The following is a 21,171-nucleotide window of genomic DNA, read 5'->3' as shown; positions in this document are numbered from 1 at the left end:
TTAAAACACAAGCCCAAGACACCTCACTGCCACCACTTCCCCCCAAAAGGAACAATTTCATGCGGTTTCTGCTGTGCACTTCTCCTTCCAACTTTTGATGTAGTGGTTAAAAGATCCTAATAGGTCTCCACGAATCAACCGTGAAGAAGGCACTACATTAAGACCTGGAAAACTTACTTTGCCCAGACAAAGGCATCGACTCAAAGAAAGGAGCAAGCTTAAGGACGCCGAATTCAAAGGGAGGCAGCACCTGGCCCCTTGACCCAGCAGCTCTACAAAAAAGAGCTAAAAGGAATGCTTCTTTATGTAAAGAAAACACTGAAAATTTTCTAAAATTAGAAATTTTGAACTATATTGCTAATTTATAAGATAACATTTAGCACACTTTGATGCTCTTGTTAAATGACAGATTTCCCATTAGCTCTATGGCGGCAGGGGTGGGAGGGGTGCAGCGCGGCGGAAAAATTAACTACCGAACTTGGGTCATGGTAATTCTCCAGGTGTTCACTATTAAATCTCCACAGGACAGCGACTGAACAACATCCTTCCTTGTATATTCTTGCAGCAGGGCTCCAAGGAAGACTATTTCTAAATACTCTAAAGGAAATTAAGATGACCAAACAGTCACCGTAAATCAGAATAGGGCTACAGTCATTAAAAAATTCTGCATGAAAACATAATAAACATTTCAGAATCCCAGAGAAGGGTGTTCTATGCAACACACAAAATAAAACACACAGGCCTAAAGAAAATTAATAAATTTGACAAAATAAAAACTCTCCACAGATTAAAAACACCATCAACAAATTCAAAGACAAATGAAAAATACCTACAGAATATGTGACAAAGGCTTACTTTCTCAGGACATAGTAAAGAATCCTACAGATTATGAGAAAGTCAAAAACACAACAGAAAAATGGCAAAGTGACAGAGAGAGGCAAATTCATGGAAAAGGAAATACAAATAACCCTGAAAAAAAAATTAGAGGAATTAGCAAATGCAAACAAGTAAAAAAGGGATATAATGAACTCCTATGTACACATCACCCAGTTTCCACAATTACTCACATATTACCAGTTGGTATACCCAATTCATAGCCCCTCCCAAGAGTATTTCAAAGCACACCTTAAATACAGTATCATTTCATATGTAAGAAGTATTTACTTCTAACAGGGACTTTCTAAAAATACAACCACATTAACATTGTCACATCAAACAAAATAACAATTCCTTAATATCACTTAATAAATAAATGTTCAAATATCCCCAAGTGTCTTAAAAAAAAATCTTCCTATAGTTGATTTCTTAGTCACTGTAACTGGCTGATATGCCTCTGAATCTCTTAAGCAGACAAGTGCCACCTCCCTCTTTTTCTTTTTCTTTCCCTTGTTGGTGTTCCACACTTTGGATTTTGCTGACTATCTTTTAATTGTCTAACTTTACCCCTGTACTTTTCGTCACTGTGATTGCTAAAACTGCTCTATCTCTGGTATCTACCTTTCAGCAAGAGACCACCAGAACACACCTCTAGTCCTATGAGTTGGAAGAACACACACCCACAGAACCGTGGGGCATCCTGATAAGAGAATGGTGTAAAGAGCTCCCTGGGGGTACAGTGGATGGGAATCAGCCTGCCAATGCAGGAGACATGGGTTCGATCCCTGGTCCAGGAAGATGCCACATGCTGAGGGCAACTAAAGCCTGCACGCTGCAACTACTAGAGCCTACGGGCCTAGAGCCCGTGCTCCTCGGTGAAGGGCAGCCTCCGCCCACCACTAGAGAAAAGCCTGTCCGCAGCAACGAAGACCCAGTGCAACCAAAAATAAATAAACTAATCTAAAAAAGAAAAAAAAAGAATATGACAGGATTTGGGTTTTGCTTGGGTAAGCCTGGGGAGGGTCTAGGAGGGAAGCTTCCCTGATAGCTCAGTTGGTAAAAAATCTGCTGGCAGTGGAGGAGACCCCATCCAGTTCAATTCCTGGGTTGAGAAGGTCCCCTGGAGAAGGGAAAGGCTATCCACACCAGTATTCTGGCCTGGAGAATTCCACAGACTGTACAGCCCATGGGGTCGCAGAGTCGACACAACTGAGTGACTTTCACTTTTCAGGGAAGCCAGAGTTTCTCTAAACTGGGTGCAATTAGAAAGCAGGGGGAGTCTATGTTGGGTGTCTCAATAAATCTTATTTGAGAGGAGACAGGAACAAAGACAAAGTGGTAACTGGTAAAGAATCTGTGGTCACTCACTCCAGCCAAGTATTCTGCGGATGGCAGCGACTCTGGCTTTGCTTGTGCTTTGTCTCGGTTTTCTGTGCTCGCGGAGAAGCCTGGTGTGAGGCGTTTTGCGAGGCTGGCTGCTGAGCTGGAGGACGCAGGGCCAGCTGTGCCCCGGGCCAGCTCCTGACGCTGGGCCACTCCTCTCGCTTTCCTTTTGCTCTCGACAATGAAGCCCTTCCAGCTGGCCACACTGTCCCTCTGACTCGACCCCAAGAGTGTTGGATATTTTTCTGGTCTCACAACCCGGGACAGTATGTCAACAGGGCCAAGAATCAAAACATACGGATGGCAAGTATAATTTTTTGTAAAAAATGCCTCTTTTGCTAATTAACAGAAGCACTGAGAGAGTAGAGTGCATACTGCAGAATCATCTGCAAAATGAAAAGTTTTTAGGTGGTAAAATATTTGCTTTAATGACTAAGTATATACACATCATAAAAGTAGTATAAAAGACAAAACAGAAACATATCCTTGTTACTACAAATACACAGCCTACTGTTAAAAGGATGACTTCCAAAGATCAAGAGGACAAAAGTAACAAAATAACTGATGTATAACTCCCCAGAAAAATGCTTTTCGTTGCAGTTTACTAATACAAAACATGACAAAAATTCAGCTGGAAAAACTTGATGTGATAAACTACTGCAGAATATATGATAAAATAGTTAAGAAAATACTGTATAAAAACAGTATGAAGAGACTATCTTCTAGATTCCCGTGGAAAACGCTGGAGATTCTAAAGTCAGTTTCTTCTGCAACCTCAGCATCTGGATGATGGCATTTGTGTTACCATTCCTTACTGAGAGGTCCAGATAAAATCAAGTACTCAAAAATCTACCTGCAAAAGAAAAGTGATAAGAGCACCAGCCCATACCTCCTTGCACACCTCTCACAATGTCTGTGACACTGAATCACCATAAGTTGCCTATGTGCTGTGCCTGTGTGATGTATTTTATGAGGATATGAAGTCAGGGAACCTGTCTTACCCCAGTATCCCTTGAGTCTAACATATCACCTGGTGAGAAACCAACAGCTATTTCCTAAAACTAGGCTGAATGAAGCCGTGGTCCAGGGCCACCTGCTATTGAGACAAGGTCCAACTTCTCCAGGTCCTTTTCCTTAACTAAAATGACCTGAGTTAAAGTCTAACCAGGTGCTTAACCTACTGGTTTTTAAGGGAAGAAGCATGGTTCATTTTAGAAGTAGGATGAAAAGGATCTATTCCAATAAGCAGAAGATGTATATTTTTCATTCTAAGGTATTTCACAGTCACATATTTTGCCAATGGAATCTGTTGCCAAGAGAATGCAAAAGGGCTAGAGAACCTTCTTGACCTGCCTGCTCACTTCAGGAAAAATAAATGGTCCCTGAGCAAAAGGAAAGAAATATAAAGGAAGGAAAATTGAGGGAAGAATGTTTCTAGTTGCAAATACATCAAGGTGATTCAAGGTGAACATCAGAAGGTTAATGAACTCAATAAGAAAAAGGCAACCAATTTAAAAACATACAAAGGATTTAAATAGAAATTTCTCCAAAACACATAAACAACTGGCCAAGAAACACACAAAAAGATACTTGACCTCATTAGTCATTAAGAGAAATAAAAATCAAAACCGCAATGAGATACTACTTCACACATGCTACCACGGATACAAACAAAAAGACAGAAAATCACCAGAACTGGTGAAGATTTGAGAGAACCGAACCCTCAAACAACTGCCAGTGAAAATGTAAAAAAGATGCAGTCAGTTTGGAAAACAGTTTGGCAATTCCTAAAAATAAGTTAAACAGAGTTACCATGTAACCCAGCAGTTCCAAGGGTAGTATATACTCAGGAAAAATGAAAACGTGTACACATAAAAAACCTGTGCATAAATGTTCACAGTAGCATTACTCATAACAGTCCACAAGTGGAATCCACTCAAGCGTTCTTCGACGGATGAATGGATAAATGTGATATATCCATACCCTGGGATCTTATTCAGCAATAAAAACGAAGCACAGATTCTGGTACAATGCAGATGAACTTTAAAAACATGATAGATGACAGAAGACACTCACAAAACACCACCTATGGAATGACTTCAATCATGTAAAATTTCAAAAACAGGTAAATTTGTAGAGACAAAAGCAGATTAGCAGTTTCTTAGGGCTCTAGGGGGTGCTTCCCAGGTGGCTCAGTGGTAAAGAATCTGCTTGCCGATGCAGGAGACGCAGGAGACGCAGGTTTCACCCCTGGGTCGGGAAGATCCCCTGGAGGAGCAAACGGCAACCCACTCCAGTGCCTGGAAAATCCCATGGGCAGAGGAGCCTGGTGGGTTACAATCCATGAGATCACAAAGAGTCGGACCCGACTCAGCAACCCTGAGCGTGCACGCAGGGTTCTGGGGCGTATGGGAGAGAATGAAGACTGACTGCTAGTTAGCTGGTGGGGGAGTTCTCTCAGGGTTGATGAAAATATTCTAAAATTAGATTACGGTGATGGTTACAGTCCTGTGGCTAGACTAACACTGAACAATACCCTTTGAATGAGTGAGCTATACGATAACTGAACTGGGTCTCAATAATGCCTTTTTTTTTTTTTTCTATGACAGGTGGCATGCGGGATCTTAGTTCCCCGACCCGGGATTGAACCCATACCCCTGCACTGAGAGCGCAGAGTCTTAACCACTAGACTGCGAGGGAAGTCCCAATAAAGCTTTTTTTAAAAAAAGTTAATGACAGGGAAAATGTGATATCAAGAATGACGAAGGAGCTATGACATTCTGCATAAGGAAATTATACTTTCTGAATGAAGGACAGAAATCACCCCGACACAGACTACCAAGAAGACTGAGGAACCAGATAAAGGCAGACTTTGCTATGTCACCAGTGTGGTTCCTGACCGCTTCACTGAAGGCACCAGTACAGTACACAGCTATCTGCAGGAACTGCCACGTGGAGAGAGAATTCACCGAGACAGTAACTCACTTGATCACGAATGCCTTCTGCTGATCCCTGAAACTCTACATTGTCATCTGTGGTTCTTAGAAGTTCAAGTCGGAAACCAAAGGAAAGGACATGTGAAATGAACAGTTGTGTCTATGTGAATGGCATTCAACCTGGAACTGGTGTCTTGAACCACAGCTTACCAAAACAGAACAGTGGGCTCCTGGCAAGCGACAGAGTACAGCAAGATCAGAAGACCACGTGCGGGGCAAGGCCTTGCCGCCGTGATGAAGAAAAACCTGATGGCAGGCTCACCATAGCCAGTGATCACATTAAGCTGGGGGAGATCAGGGACACATTAGGTCCCGGAAACCAGATTCATGGATTCTTATAGGCCTAAATAAAACTGCACGCTGGGCAGAATGATTCAACAAACCAGAGCCAGAAGGAAGACCAGAAACATTTCATTCACGTCCTTCATACTGCAGGTGAAGTTGAGGCCAGACGGTTTTAATAGTCTGCCCAAGTTCAGAAGGTGCATTAAGGGTGGATAAAGGCTGAGAATGCAAGAATGGTCACTCTCAGGCTGCTGCTCACCAGGCCCAGCACTACCTGTTACTAGCTGTGGAGATAAGCAAACGGGGAGAAAAGGAAACTTGGCCCACCTCACCACACACAAAAAATCAATTCCTGGAGACTGAGACCTAAATGTGAAAGGTCAAAGGATAAAACTTCTTGAAGATAACCTAAGAAAATATCTTCACAACCACAGAGTAGCAAAACTTTGTGAACAAGACACGGAAAACACTAGTCAAAAAGGAAAAGATTTGTACACCGAAACTGATTAAAACTTAGAATTTCAGGTCATCTACAGACACAAGAGTGAAATGGCAAGCCACAGGATGGAAAGAGATTTTTACAGTTCATATTTTCAACAAAGACTTCATATCCAGAATACACAAAAACCCCAACATTTCAATGAGAAAAAAAAAAAAGACAAGACGATTTGTTTAAAATGGGCAAATGACACTTGAATAGACACTTTATAAAACAAGATATTTAAAAGGCTAATAGCAAATGAAAAGGTGCTCAAGTCACCAGTTAACAAAAAAATGTCAATTAAACCACACTGAGATCTTCATCACAACCACAGAATAGTTAAAAAAAAAAAAAAATGTAATGTCTAACTGATTGTACCAAGCATAGGTGAAGCTGAAGAGCAATGGGAACTGTGTTTTCTGATAGAAGCATGAATTGGTACACACTTTGGAAAACTGGCAGTAACTATCAAAGCTAAAGATACACATACACTGGGACTAGCAATTCTACTCAACTAAAATGAATACAGATGTGAACCAAGAGATATGAACAAGAATGATTTCAGCAGCATTCTGCAAAACTTCTCCAAAGTGGAAACTTCCAATATCCATCTACAATTACAACAGAATGGATAAATTGTGTCTACAATTTATGGTGGTTTTTAAAAACTGTCACAGAACTTTTGACCCACCTTTCATAAAGATGTGAGGTCTAAGTTTTTTCCCCCTTGAATCCAGGCAGACATGTGTCCATTTCAACCAATAGAGTACAGTGGAAGTGACGCTGTGTGACCTCAGGATGAGTCACTCTCAGCAAGCTTCCTGTGGGAACCCACTCCACGTGCTTGAAGAGCCAAAGGCCCCGTGGAGAACCTGCGGCCAGGGCACAGCCACCTTCAGAGCAACCGCTGTACCAGTGACCACCTCTCTGTCTCAATGGAAATCTCTGCTTCTGGATACAGACGATGACTTTCCTCTGGTTAAAGACCATCATCGACCCCGTTTACACCCTTTCCAGCAGCAATATCTGAACACTATCCAAACAATCTACTCAAAAGTTGCAAAGAAGCAAAGCAAGTTTCAAGTAGAAGTCTTTGCCTCCATTCAAACTGTTTTAGATATACCACTGGAAAAACAAACAGCCACTTTCAAAAGAAAAAAAAAAAGTTAAGTACTCCAGTCAACAATCCCAGATGGTCCTGGTCTTCATGACATCCCAGCCAAAGCGCCATACACGTCAGTGCGGAACCTTGAAACGACAGGTCAAGCTGTCCTAACCAAATTTCTAACCCATAGAATCCATGAGCAAAGTAATATGGTTGCTGTTTAACTCCCACTAAGTTTGGTGTTGTTGTAACAGATGGTGGCTCAGACGTAAAGCGTCTGTCTTTGGTGTTAGGTAGTAATCAATAACCAAAAAACTCATGTATTATACAATAACAGTTAACCAGAATTAGAGAGCTACTACCAACACACGCAACATACTATATGCAGCATGAATGAATCTCAGATGTGTGTGAGCTCAGTCACTTAGTCACATCCAACTCTGACTACAGCCCACCAGGTTCCTCTGTCCATGGGATTTTTCATGCTAGAATACTGGAGTGGGTTGCCATGCCATCCTCCAGGGGATCCCAACCCAGGGATCGAACCCAGGTCTCCCACATTGAAGGCAGATTCTTTACCGTCTAAGCCAGCAGGGAGGGTATGAAAGTAAAATAAAGAGTAACTCTAGGTTTTCAGGCATAACTGACTAGGTAATACCATTAACTGAACAGTTAAACCATGGGGCAAATAGAAACAGGAGGAGCAGAAAGCAGAGACAATGTCCTATTCATTTTGTATTCAAGGATCTACCCCAGTATTTAACACACAAGCTCTCCAGCTTCCAAGATAAACTCATTTTCACCCTACTTTTTTTGGCCCACCCCTTCCTGGTCTCCTCTGTTGCCTCCTTTGTGTCCAGCTGCCTCTTAATATCAGGATTCCCAGGTTTCCATCCCCAATTCCCCTTTCAGACACGTGCACGCACACACATACCTTTCTCCCATATTTTCAATCTCAGTTGATAGCATCATTATCACCTACTTGTTCTTTTAAGCTAAAAACTTCAGAGTTGACCAAGAATTTGGATTGCAGTTAGCTAAATTAAAAAAAAAAAAATTTAACAGGATAAGCAGATGTTATCATGCTTAAACCCCAAAACTAATGCATAAAAACAGGCTAAAGAAGACATGGCTTAAATAGATCTAAGGGTTTTTTTACTCAACTCTAGGTTCAACATATCACGTGGTCATTAAGAGGATACAGCTGATAATAAAGGATACAGCTGAAAGCATGTAGATGATGAAAGGTAATCTTTCCTATCCTAACAGAAAAGTGTATCTAAAGTAAGGGATGCAACTCAAAAACATTTTTTTTTTAATTTATCAAGCCCTGCATGGAGTACTGCATTCAATTTTAAGTACTACCATTTAAAAAAATAAAAATAAATTAAATCAAAGGAAAGTCACTCATGTGGTGAAATGACATGAAATCAAGACTTGTAAGAAACAGTTGATGAACTAGATGACGTTTCAACTCAAAAAGCCTGAGAAGACTTGATGACCATTTCCAAGTATCTGAAAGACCATAATGCAGAAGAGGAATTGAGCTTGTCCTACATGTCTCCAAAAGACAGAACTGGGTAGGAAAAATAAAGACTTCCACTCAACCTAAGAAAGTACTTACTAACAGTCAACACTTCATTAAGAACAGGAGAGAGCAGTGGCTCTCAAACAGGGACAATTCTGTGCCCCCTGGCCGGGGATGGTGAACACCCGACAATTCAGAGAACAATCCCACACAACAAAGGGCAACCCATCTAAAATGTCACCAGTTCCATGACTGAATAACCCTTTTCTATAGGTAGTGAGCTCCCTGTTGTTGGAGGCAATCCATTATAGACTAAACAATGTGATGATATCCAATACATGACTTTCAAGAATGGTATTAATAGGAAATGAGTGGAAAAAAGATTTCCTGTTTCAGGTAACTCTCCAGAGAAAAATGCCCTCAGGTATATTACAGCAATGATGATGATGATACATGCTTATTGAACACATACAGTGGACCGGTCATTACACCAAGCAATTCACTGTACATGTTTCACAGGCCATTCTCACAACCACCCTATGAAACAGCTATTATTTCACCTTGATGTGATGGTAAAATTAGGTTACCCTGATGTCACACAGCCATCAGTCTGTGAACTCAGGTCTACCTGACTCCAACCAATTATGTACATCACTGTCCACACCATAAATACCTATGGCTTCAGAGCTTCTGTAGGCTAGAAAAAAAATGCAACAGCATATATTCTAGAAGTATCGGGACCATGTCTGAACAGTTTTGTACTCACTGCAAACCAAGTTGGCTTGGAAAAAAAGAAAAGGATTATTTGAAGTAGTCCTGGGATGAAAGAGAGGACAATTATCCTGATTGTCCCCAATTGCCTACTTCTGTAAGCGCCAAGAAGCTCTTACATACCCATGGAATCTCAGTCAGAGGCTGAGATTAATGATGGCATCCCTTTATCCATAGGCGTGAACGCTCAGGATGGACAGACGTTTGAACATCCCCGACTGGGAATCCTGCCCTTAACAAATACACGGGTTTCTTGGCTGCCTCTACGCACGCCCATCTGTCAGGATGGCAGTGTGCCTGCTCACATGTTGGTCAAACTGTCACTAGGGCATAGGTGCCAAGCAATGATAGTTTTAAATGGGCAGCTTGCATAGCACTGTAAGAGCTTGCTCTTCTGCAGAAAAAAAAAATTCTGTTTTAATACTGAAGGGTTGCGATCATGAGTGAAACAGTCTTGGTCAATCTAAACATTTCAGTGGGGAAAAGATCTAGACTTGTAGATAAGAATCAGACTAAGAAAATTAAATCAAAGAGAAAAACTGCTCTGAAGGCAAATAAGTGATCACACGAAAGCTTCTCACACTGCCAGTCTTTCATTAATACACGTCACAGTAATCTCTTATGCAGTAAAATCCTTTGCTCAACAAGTCATCACTGATGTTTTATAAAAACGAGATGATACGCTTTTCCATGTTTTAAATTTTAAAAAGTATAAATGCATGGATATTTAGCAGTTTGACATTAAAAAAGTTCTGTTTGTTGAGAAGCTATTTTTTAAATGACAGAAGTCTAATTTACATCTAAGATAATCTTTTAAATGCACAAGAGAAGGCAGAAACCAAATGAAACTCCCAAAGGTGAACAGAAAAAGAAATATAATTTGTTCAGGGAAAGAAATCAAGAACAGGAAATGGTTGTTAAGAAAACAGAAACTGAGTATTTCTGGTCACAAATTAATAAATTAGGACTCGGGGGCTGTCACCTGTCACATCCTCAACTATAAGAAAAATGTTCCTAGACTACATCTAAGCTTTCTATTCCCTCTCTAAAGACCCTTCCATCACTGGCAGGAAGCATCTTATGTTCTCACTGCCTGGAAAGTCCTTCCTCAGACTAAACCCTAATCCTGCCATCTGAGCTGTCTGTCCTTGTTCAGTCCTCAGTGACTCTTGAAGAACAGCTGGTCATCACCACTCTCCGTGTGGTTCTTCAAATACAAGTATCAGGACATTCTGATTAAATAACCCCTGAGTCTGCTCTTAGCCATGATAAATAAAAGAGATTCCATTAACTTTTTCTCACTGGACCAATTCATCAACTCTTTCATGTTTTCATCATTTCAGTTGCTCATCTCTTGGACTCTTTTTAGGCCTGATAAGAAATGTCATCCAAAGTCAACAATGAGCCAACACACACAACTTACTACAGGAAGCATTAATATGAAGGAGTTAGTCCAGCAGAGTTCTCAGGAGCCATCACTAAGGAGAAAAATCTGAAAAAGTGGCAAAAGTCTGAAATCTACCAAAGCCCTTCTGAGAAATACAAGGGACTCACTGTTATAAAGTAACAACACTGTCAGGGTCATGGCTGTATCTGCTCTTCCTGCTAACCTAGCACTGCCATCTGAGTGCTTGCTTAGTAACTCAGTCGTGTCCAACTCTTTGTGACACCATGGATTGTAGCCCGCCAGGCTCCTCTCTCCACGGGATTCTTCAGGCAAGAATACTGGAGTGGGTCGCCATGCCCTCCTCCTCCAACCCAGGAATCGAACCCACGTCTCTTATGTCTCCTGAGTTGGCAGGCGGGTTCTTTACCACTAGCACCACCTGGGAAGCCCCATCACTGCCATACATACCCCTAAAAGAAAGTCTCTTGAAGACTATTTCTACCATATTCTTCTTCCTGCTCCAGAACCCACAGTACCTTCTAGCAGTCAATAAACTGATTATAAACTAGCCAGCAGTTTCCTAGACACATGAATGAATTATCCTCCCCTGATGTCCCTCCTCCCCTTCTCTCCCATGACACCCCAAAACAGCCAGTTCTTGTTTTCTCTAGGACCTAAATTTGCTCATGATATTCTCTAAAATGTTTTCCCACTTCCTCTCAAATCTATACATATTTTTTTCAAGACTCAAGCCATGAGTCTTTATACCTTCAGACATCTGTATTAATTTTCATACTTAATTGCTTATTCATTTCCTCCTGTCTTCATTTTGTTTGCAGTTTACAGCCAACTGATTTTTGATAAAGATTAAAAAAAAAAAAAAGACTCAATGGAGAAAGCATAGTCTTCTCAACAAATGGTTCTGGAACAAGCAGACATCCATATACAAAAGGAAAAGAAAAGAAAAAGACCTAAAAGTCATACTCCATGCAAAAATTAACCCGAAAGGGATTCACTAATCTCAATGTAAGACATAAAATTATTAAACAGTTAGGAGAAAACTTGGAACATCTACCTGACCTATGGTTCGGTAAAGAGTTCTGAGACATGCATGACACCAAAAACGATCCATACATTGGTAAGCTGGACTTCATGAAAATTAAAACCTTTTGTGCCGCAGAAGACACTGTAAGAGAATGAAAAGACAAGCCACAGACTGAGAGAACACATTTACAAATCACATATCTGCAAAGGACTTGTATTCAGAATATATAAAGAATACTCTAAATTCAACAGTAAGAACACAAATTAGAAAACAGGAAAATGATTTGAACAAAGTAAGATATGACTGTGTGGGAAAGAAAAAAAAAATTCCTCTACCATTCTAGGTTCTTTTGCTACTGTATCAATTAAATTGGCCTATGACAAATTAACAGGAGAAAAACAAATTTAATTGTACCTCCATAAAAATATGGGACCCAAGGGCAGGACAGGCCACTGAGGCTTATTTGCCATCCTGAGCAGAGGAGGGACATGGGGCTGGGACTTGAAAGAGGAGGAAGGTAACTCAGACATGGGATCAGATGTTCGTTATTAGATGCCACACAGTTAGGTCTTTCAGTTAAAAGTTATCTCTGGTAACAGCTCTCTCTGACCAGGCTCCTTATCTAAACTAATTTGTCAGTTGAGGGGGCGGTAAAAAGTTCTGAAATCTTTTGGGCCTACATTGTCTTTGGCTTAAAGTAATCCACTTGCTATAGTGACACATTTTGTGGAGGCTTGTTCTGAACCACTTCAAAGGACAAGCATATGGAAAGATGTTGAACATCATTAGCCATCAGGAAAATGCAAATTAGAGCCATTCTGAAATACCAATATACAGCTATTAAAATGGCTAACATAAAAAATACTGCTAACACCAAATGCTGGTAAAAATGTGGAAAATTGATCACTTATATAGTGATGACAGGACTGTAAGATGGCACAGCTCTGGCAAGTTTGCAGTTTCTTAGTGGATAAAACATATACTTACTCCTACAACCCAACATCATGGAGCATAATAGTGATCAAAATTAGGAAACTCACTGATACAGTGTTAATAAGTACTTATTCAAACTTCTGGTAGGCTGCAGTCCATGGGGTCGCTAAGAGTCGGATACGACTGAGCGACTTCACTTTCATGCACTGGAGAAGGAAGTGGCAACCCACTCTGGTGTTCCTGCCTGGAGAATCCCAGGGACGGAGGAACGTGGTGGGCTACCGTCTATGGGGTCACACAGAGTCGGACACGACTGAAGTGACTTAGCAGCAGCATTCAAACTTCAGTTTTTACCGTGTGTGTGTGTGTGTGTGTGTGTGTGCGCGCGCGCGCGTGCGTGTACATCCCGTGACATTTCATCATATGTAAAGATAATTAACACCATCACAATAACCCAGCCACCGAACTGTTCAATCAGCCCCAAAGAAACTCCCCCAGGCTACCCCACTATAGTAACATCATACTCCCAGCTCTCACTGTGGCAAAAGTGAACTCTTCTCCACTGCTGTAACTTTATCGTCCTGGGAAGGTCATATAATGGAGTGTGAATCACACAACCTTTTGACTCGGTATTATGCCCTTAAACTCCATCCAAACTGTTGCTCGTGTCAGTAGTTTGCTCCTTTTTGTTAGCAGTCGTTTTCCATTATATGGCTAAACCTCATTTTATTTGACCATTTACCCACTGAAGGATGCGTGGGGCTGTCTCTGGGTTTTGGCTTTTATAAACGAAGCCACTAGAACATTCACGTACAGGTCTTCATGTGAACATAAGTTTTTATTTTCTGAGGATAAATGCCCAGGAGTGCAACTGCTGGGTCATGTGCGTGGTATATGTTTAACTTTTTAAGAAACTGTCAAACTAAATCCCAGAGTGGCTGCACCATTTCACATGGGCTGCAACATGTGAAGTAATGCATTTCAAAGTCACAATTTCTACAATATTTTCTAAAAGCTTGTAAAACCAGTAAGATTAAGCCTCTTAAATGTTATATCCTGGCCTTTTTTTTTTTTTTAATGAATTTCTAAAACTTTGCCCCTGATTCCCAAAAGACTTTTTTCCTTATTACCTCTAATAAAGAATGCATAATTAGATACAATCTGTACGGTGATAGCTCTGCTACCATGTTAAATAGTAAATTACAATAACAAGTGGCACAAAAGCAACAAGTCCAGCAGAAACAGCAAAAGTTTGTTTCTCTATGTTCTTGACAGTCTATGAAGACTGAAGGCTTAATGGCACTTTCTAACAGGCCATGTGAGCACAATGCATTTATACGCAGCACTATCAAACAATGGCATTTGTTCGGCTGTTATTAATACTTCATAAGACAATTTGAGGAAAGCAATTAATCTGAAATAAAGCTGTAGTTATCTTAGCTCTAAGATTTCTAACTTCATGACTTTTTAAAAAATTTTGGATCTAACTGACAGAGATAATGGAGCCTCTCTGGGATTCTTGAAACAAGGAGCCAGCACTAACGAGACTATCTGCCCCAAACGTGGACAGCAGCAAGACCGGCAGTCTGCAAAGAGAAAACTAAATAAAGGCACAGAAGGAAACTATAATGCCGGGAAAAGTAAAAGATGGTGCTGCCCTCTGCCCACTGGCTTTCCAGTTCTCATTCAGACTGGGTACTGAGCTCCGTTAAGACAACTGTGCCCAGAACATTCCCAAATCTCAAATTAATAACCCTGCAACTTAATTACATGACTTCCATCCAGTGTATCTTCCCACTTATTACATACGGCTTCTTGATCAACACTCCAGTCTACGTGTAGGTTTAATATTCACCCTAAACATTGGGCAGTGCGGGCAGCATCTCATTTTCAAGTCGGAGATGGTTCCTTTCTCTTGGGTCAGAGACCCATGGAGAGACAGGACTAACTGCCAAGAATCATGGAAATCCACGTACCTCCATGAAGACTAAACAAACAACACAATTCAAGCTGACAAAAACGCTGTGGCTAATAGAATTCTTGGTAAATTCACCAATGAATGTTACTAGTAGTTTCCTGTCGTTGGTATTTTATCAGTGAATATTAAAAATCAAACTCCAATTACAGGGGAAGGGCAGATTTCATACCTATCCAGACTCTAGAGAGCTTTTCTTTTCAAGCGTTGTCCACTTGTCATCCAGAAAAGACGAGTAGAATGCGCTTGAGTTTGAGCGCAAAGATTCAAGGTGACATTGGGAGAGAGATGGAGCACCACTCGAAATTAGTTCAAAACAACAATCGTGGAATGTTAGGTACTTAAATATCATTCAGAAGCTAAGGGGGCAAGATATTAAAGGGAATGGCCCTCTTTACATCTTTTTTTAAAATTATTTTCAGTGGAGGCTAATTACAATATTGTGGTGGTTTTCGCCATACATCAACATGAATCTTCACATCTTTATAAAGGCAAGTTAGAACATATTCACAGGAATTTGGGTCAAAGGGGCCAAATGTATCACAGAGTATAAACACATCTAGGTTACACCACCCAGCTAAATGCTTTAGCAGGATTCCATCACTTTTCCATATCATCCTTACACCCTTATTAAAAATTTCCTGTTTTCTACATTTTTCCACTAACAGTACAGTTTTTCGAATGTGCCATACACACTTGACTTTTCTTGTGCTGGGTGCTAAATAACCAAAGCTCAAAAGAATGACCTCTATTAGCTTAAAAGATAAGTTGCTTCGACAAGACACTACAATCACAAGAACAGATTCTGCCCCCAGCACAGTTCTAGGCACAGGAAATCTGGTGAATAAACAAGTCCATCTCTGCTCACTCTGAAAAATAAACTTGGCAAACATGCAAAATGTACTACCAGTCTGAAAAACATTCTCCAGGCCTATTCGGTAACCCATCCACTCTTAAAACTCACGAAGACCAATTTCCAGGAAAGCCTCAGCCACACACACACGGAGGCAGCACTTAATTTTCATTAGGTTCAATGCCTGATCTATGAAGATACTAACATTTGCATAAATTCAAGAGTCATCTTTCATTTTGATATGAGGTAAATTTTTAAGCTTTGCCTCATTTCCAGTAAGTTTTATCAAATCAAAAATACTTTCAAAGTTTTATTTTTTAAACCAAAATTCTATTCATAGCACATCATATCTTATTAGGGATGGCTTTAAGGAAAAATATGTACATAGTTGTCAAAATAAAAATCGTTATTTTTCTTTCCAAGACATCTGGGACCCTCACTTACATTATTTATTATTATTTCACATTAGCTCTCAAAAAAAAAAAGAAAAAGCCTGGCCTATTTAAGAAATTTAATTTTAGGGTCTGTCAACATTTTCAATGCACTACTATGAATTTTTAAATATACAACTTGCACCCTGGAATAAAACTTAGCATAAGCTTTCCACTTAACCATCTCCTGGGCACTTACTAACTTATATGCCATGTTCTACGAATGTCACATTCCTTCATTTTCTCATTTGTTTAACAAATATCCTCTCACAATTTCTGCTGTGCTTAACATAAGCCATTATACTCTAAACCTGGTATTTGCACTAGACTGTTGTTGCTGTTTAGTCACTAAGTCATGTCTGACTCTTTGTGACCCCATGGACTGTGGCCCACCAGGCTCCTCTGTCTATGGGATTTCCCAGGCAAGAATACTGGAGTGGGTTGTCATTTCCTTCTTCAGGGGATCTTCCCGACCCAGGGATCAAATCTGCGCCTCCTACTTGGCAGGAGGATTGTTTGCCACTGACCCACCTGGAAGCACTTCTGCACTAGATACCAGCATAATAAATGGACAGTAATGCCTAACACAACTTTACTGTCACTAGATTCAAGCTGGGTTACTATTATTATCCCAGAATCTAATGAGCAATGTTGACATGCACAGAGAACAGCACCTGTAGCAGCTTCAGCAGAGAAGTTTGTGTTAAGTGACTACTGAATTCCCTTCTACAGATGGCTGATGAACATCATCTTATCTTGGGGGAGAAAATGGCAACCCAACCCACTCCAGTATTCTCGCCTGGGAAACCCCACGGACAGAGGAGCCTGGGGAGCTACAGTCCGTGGGGGTCACAAAGAGTCTGGACACAACTGAGGGACTAAACAACAACATAAAGAACCCCTGCTGCCCTCTGAAACTTCTTCAGAACTGTAGATTAAAGTCTTCCCCAAAAGTATCACACTCAGCAGGTCATGAAAGGTAAGATGCCTTTATTCTGAACTCTTAAAAAAAATGCTGCCCTATTTATTTTTAACTCTCGCCAAGTTCAGCCTCCACAGATGGGCAACTGCAGTTAAAATAGAAAGAAATGAAAAAACAGTCATTAATGAGGCTCTTCAACAGTTCCTTAAACGCACCACCCTCCCAACAGCAAAATTGGTTATTTCCAGGTTGTTCCAAGAAGAGATGAGGTAAAGAAAGAGTCAACCCCAAGCAAAAAAAAGGGGGGGGGCGGGGAGTGAAAAACGGGTGGCCTCAACAGGAACCTAGTGTCTGCGTCCCCTTCCCCGCTCTCTCAACCCAGAGACTCTGGTGCTTTTTGTCTAATTCAAATAAATCACCTATGAGTTTTGACACCAGAGCCAAAAATTATTTCGACAAAAGGAAAAACTACTTGCTGCCCTTGAATACGGCTACATCAGCAAAGGGTGCCACCCCGTAGCTACGGAGGGGCAACAAAAAACCGTCAGAAGAATGCTAAAATCCCTTGTAAAACTCTCCCACGGAGCTTCACAGCCTTGAACCTTGCGGTCAAGTGCAAGCAAGCTCTTACCCGGCCTCAGCCGGACACCGACTGGTTAGAAACGCCTGGAACGCTAGCCTCTGGGGAGCAGGCTCCTTCCCCCATCTCAGGTCTCAGGACCAACGTCACCTCCTGAGATGCTCTCCGTCACCCCTACCACTCCGGCCCACCGTCGCCTATCCTATTACTAGGGAGCTTTTCGGCATCTGCAAATGGTCCTATTTGCTTCTATTCCGACTCCCCTGCAGAGTATGAGCTCCGAGAGAGCGGAAAGACCCTGGCAGTCGAGACTGGCCTTACAAGGGCCATCTCCCAGACCCGGCCCGAGCTACCAGGACACGGCGCGAGTCTGACCGGCCTACGTGTCAGCCAGAATGGGAAGCTGAGCCTTGGGGGCCCGCCCGGCCGGTGCAGGAAACCCAGGGCCGCAGCGGGACCTGAAGGAGCCCCGGCTTGAGAGGACGCCGGCGCCGCGCCGACCGCAGCCCTCGACACCGCCCGAGGGCGCGGCCGCCCGGCCGCCCCACGCTAGCCCAGCTCCCCGGCCGCCCCCTCCACAGTCCCCGCTCTGCGCCGGCGCCCTCGGACCGCTTGGCGCGCGGCCGCCCTACCCCAAGACGCAGACCGTCGCCTTCTGCCCAGTACGAACTTCCCGCCGCTTTCGCCGACTTGCAACTCCGCGGCGGCGCCGGCCCCGTCACACCCTGCAGTATGGGGCCTTCCCATTGGCTCAGGCTAGAGGGAGAGGCGGAGCGAGCAGGAACGCGCGGGATGGGCGGAGCCCGCGCTCCCCAGGAATGCCGGGAGCCGCGGGCGGCCCTCGCACTGCGTGCTGGGAAATGGAGTCTTTCACTGGCAAAGCGAGACCGCATTGGCTCGGCCCCTGTGCGCCTCTGGGAAATCCGGTCTACAGTCTCTTGAATCCGTTCTTATGGTCAGGTGTTGTATCCGTCAAAGCCCTAGGAACCGAAGTAAATATCGCCCGTGTTCGCAGTAGCTTGATTTATTAAATAATGTGTTGAAAAGAGTTGGATGTAAAAGAATATTCCCGTTCGGCCAAGTGGTGCTTCCATTTTCCCACCTGCTGGTCCACACCTGCATGCTTGTCACACAGCCGCTTGGTTCTGTATATTAGGGCCTGGCTCTGGAAGCAAACAGCTCGCGATCAAATCTCGGCTCCTCCACTCTGTAACTTTGTGAACTAAATGACTTAACCCCTATGAGTCTCAATATCTTGTTTTTGTCAGGATTAAGTGAGATATCGTAGAGACAGTGCTTTGTCTGTAGTAGATGCTCAATAAAGAGCAGAGAGTATTATTCTCTCCACTCATAGCCACAAGTCTAGATCCTGTCTGTCAAAGCCTACATCCACGCCTACCTAATCTGTGTATTCCATCCGTAATTATCTTATGCTATAGTTTGCTTTGTAATTCTAATCAGTTGTCTAAGCCTTCGGTAATCCATATCCATGAGACAGTAAGCTTATTTAGGGCAGCAATGCTGTTCTAGGTCAATCTCCCCAAAGTCATAGGCAGAGGGAGATTTACAGTGAAACTAATGAGGCTTAAGCACATGTCTAATCCAAAGCCTTCTGTTAACCATTTTAGTGGATTTTTGTTTTTTGGGTGTTTTGTTTGTTTGTTTGTTTTTAGTTTTGTGGGGTTGTTTTCGTTTTTTTTTTTTGGCCAAGGTAAGATATTTTTGTATGATGTTCTTTAAGCTGCTGCTGCTGCTAAGTCGCTTCAGTCATCTCCAACTCTGTGCGACCCCATAGACGGCAGCCACCAGGCTCCCCCGTCCCTGGGATTCTCCAGGCAAGAACACTGGAGTGGGTTGCCATTTCCTTCTCCAATGCATGAAAGTGAAAAGTGAAAGTGAGGTCGCTCAGTCATGTCTGACTATTAGCGACCCCATGGACTGCAGCCTACCAGACTCCTCCATCCATGGGATTTTCCAGGCAAGAGTACTGGAGTGGGTTGCCAAGCAGACCCCCAAAATTGTGTGAACTTCGGACCTCACCGAACCTGGAATCCCTATCCACTGGACAGTGCAGTATTTTGCCTGTTGAGGTGCATTTGCCCCTCCAGATACCCTCCAATGCTCCAGATGCTCCTCCAGCCTGCCCTCCTCCCCCTAGAGGTTGATCTGTCCAAGCCACTACCAGGTTCCTGGGCTCCAGGCTCCTAGAGGATTTGGCCAGTAGGGAACCCCACAGAGGAGTGGAAAGAAAGAGAGATGTTGCTGAAAGTAAGTATTCCCCTCAATCCTGGTTGGCAAGGTCCCCTGCAGTCGGTTGAAGGCCACTGTTGCCTGGCCTTTCTCTCCAGCTTGCAGTGACAGCCCCCTCCCTCTGTGCCTCAGACCTGCAGCTGATAACCCCAGGACCCTGCTGTGCCAAGGTTACTGCTCCATCCCCATAGTTCCCACCCTCACACTTTTGCCAGTAGTCTCACTGCAAATAAACCCTCTGCAGATAAACTCTGTTTTAAATGTGTCTTCTGCTTCTTGTGGAGACTCTGATGGAAACACACGCACAAGGTGAGCACTCAGTGAATACTTGTCAGCAAAAAGGTCTCAAGATCCACACATCTCACGGGTGTGGAAGAATCTCCCCAGCAAGAACCTGTGGCCAAAATCCTTTGAGAGAAAGATAGTCTACATATGGACACACACACATGCACACACATGTACACATGTGCAGACATATACATACATATACACATATGTGTGCACACACATAGACATATACATACACATGTATACACATAGACACATACACATGTATACACACATAGACACATATATACATACACATGTATACACACACATACACATATTCACACACATATATACACACACACACACTAAGGAGTCTTGGAATAGGACTTATTTGTCCCACCATCACCATGTTCCCCTAACCTCACCATACAGTGCAAAGGGTCCCTCCCTTCACACCGGGTTGAAAACTGGCTGGCCTTGAAACACACTTAAATCAACAGGGCCTGGGATATTCCAAGGTGAGAATGGAATGTATTTATTCTGCAGCTCATGGCTCCTTCACCCTCACTCAGATGACTTGCTGTTAAACAATGCTTAGATGCAACCATGCACCAAGGCAACTGACATCTTCGACACCACCCACAGGTGCTGAGATGTCCTACTGGTACATGGCAGGACATCACTGCTATCACAGAGACTGTGTGTGTGATTGTGTGTGTACTGTAGGTACAGTTACAGCCCTGGGACACAGGAACCCTCAAAGGATATTTATGCACTGATACCTTGGTATCAAGATCAGGGTTCTGCAGAAGATGACCCATGAGACTTGATAGATCTGGGCTTTAGGATTTAAGAATTGAACTTGGGAGGAAAAGTTCTTGAGTATAGTCCTGCCATATATTCAAAAATATCTATACCATCCAAACAAATGTTCATTGTTGTTCAGTCACTAAGTCGTATCTGACTCTGCGACTCCATGGACTGCTCATGTCCATTGAATCAGTGATGCCATCCAACCACGTTATCCTCTGTCATGCTAAAATCGATCCCTTCTCCTCCTGCCCTCAATCTTTCCCAGCATCAGAATTCTTTCCAGTGAG

At 42.5% G+C, this 21,171-nt stretch overlaps 1 protein-coding gene across 5 annotated transcripts in view; it reads right to left on the bottom strand.

The window, feature by feature from the left end:
* Window positions 1-18,279, bottom strand: part of VRK1 (vaccinia related kinase 1) — an 80,510-nt gene extending 62,231 nt beyond the window's left edge. For 4 of the 5 annotated variants that reach the window (XM_018066425.1, XM_018066427.1, XM_018066424.1 and 1 more), the window contains exon 1: window positions 18,184-18,279. Coding sequence is in view for 1 of the 5 variants with exons in the window: in XM_018066423.1 (XP_017921912.1) it covers window positions 11,888-11,966 (79 nt within the window). In the remaining 4 variants the exon portion in view is untranslated. Of the gene's footprint in view, window positions 1-11,887; window positions 11,999-18,183 lie in introns of all 5 variants that reach the window. The other variant, XM_018066423.1, reaches the window with a different exon arrangement.

The sequence above is a fragment of the Capra hircus genome, chromosome 21 (genome assembly GCF_001704415.2).
Source record: "Capra hircus breed San Clemente chromosome 21, ASM170441v1, whole genome shotgun sequence".
Taxonomy (NCBI): domain Eukaryota; kingdom Metazoa; phylum Chordata; class Mammalia; order Artiodactyla; family Bovidae; genus Capra; species Capra hircus.
This window is presented reverse-complemented; position numbering and strand designations above follow the sequence as displayed.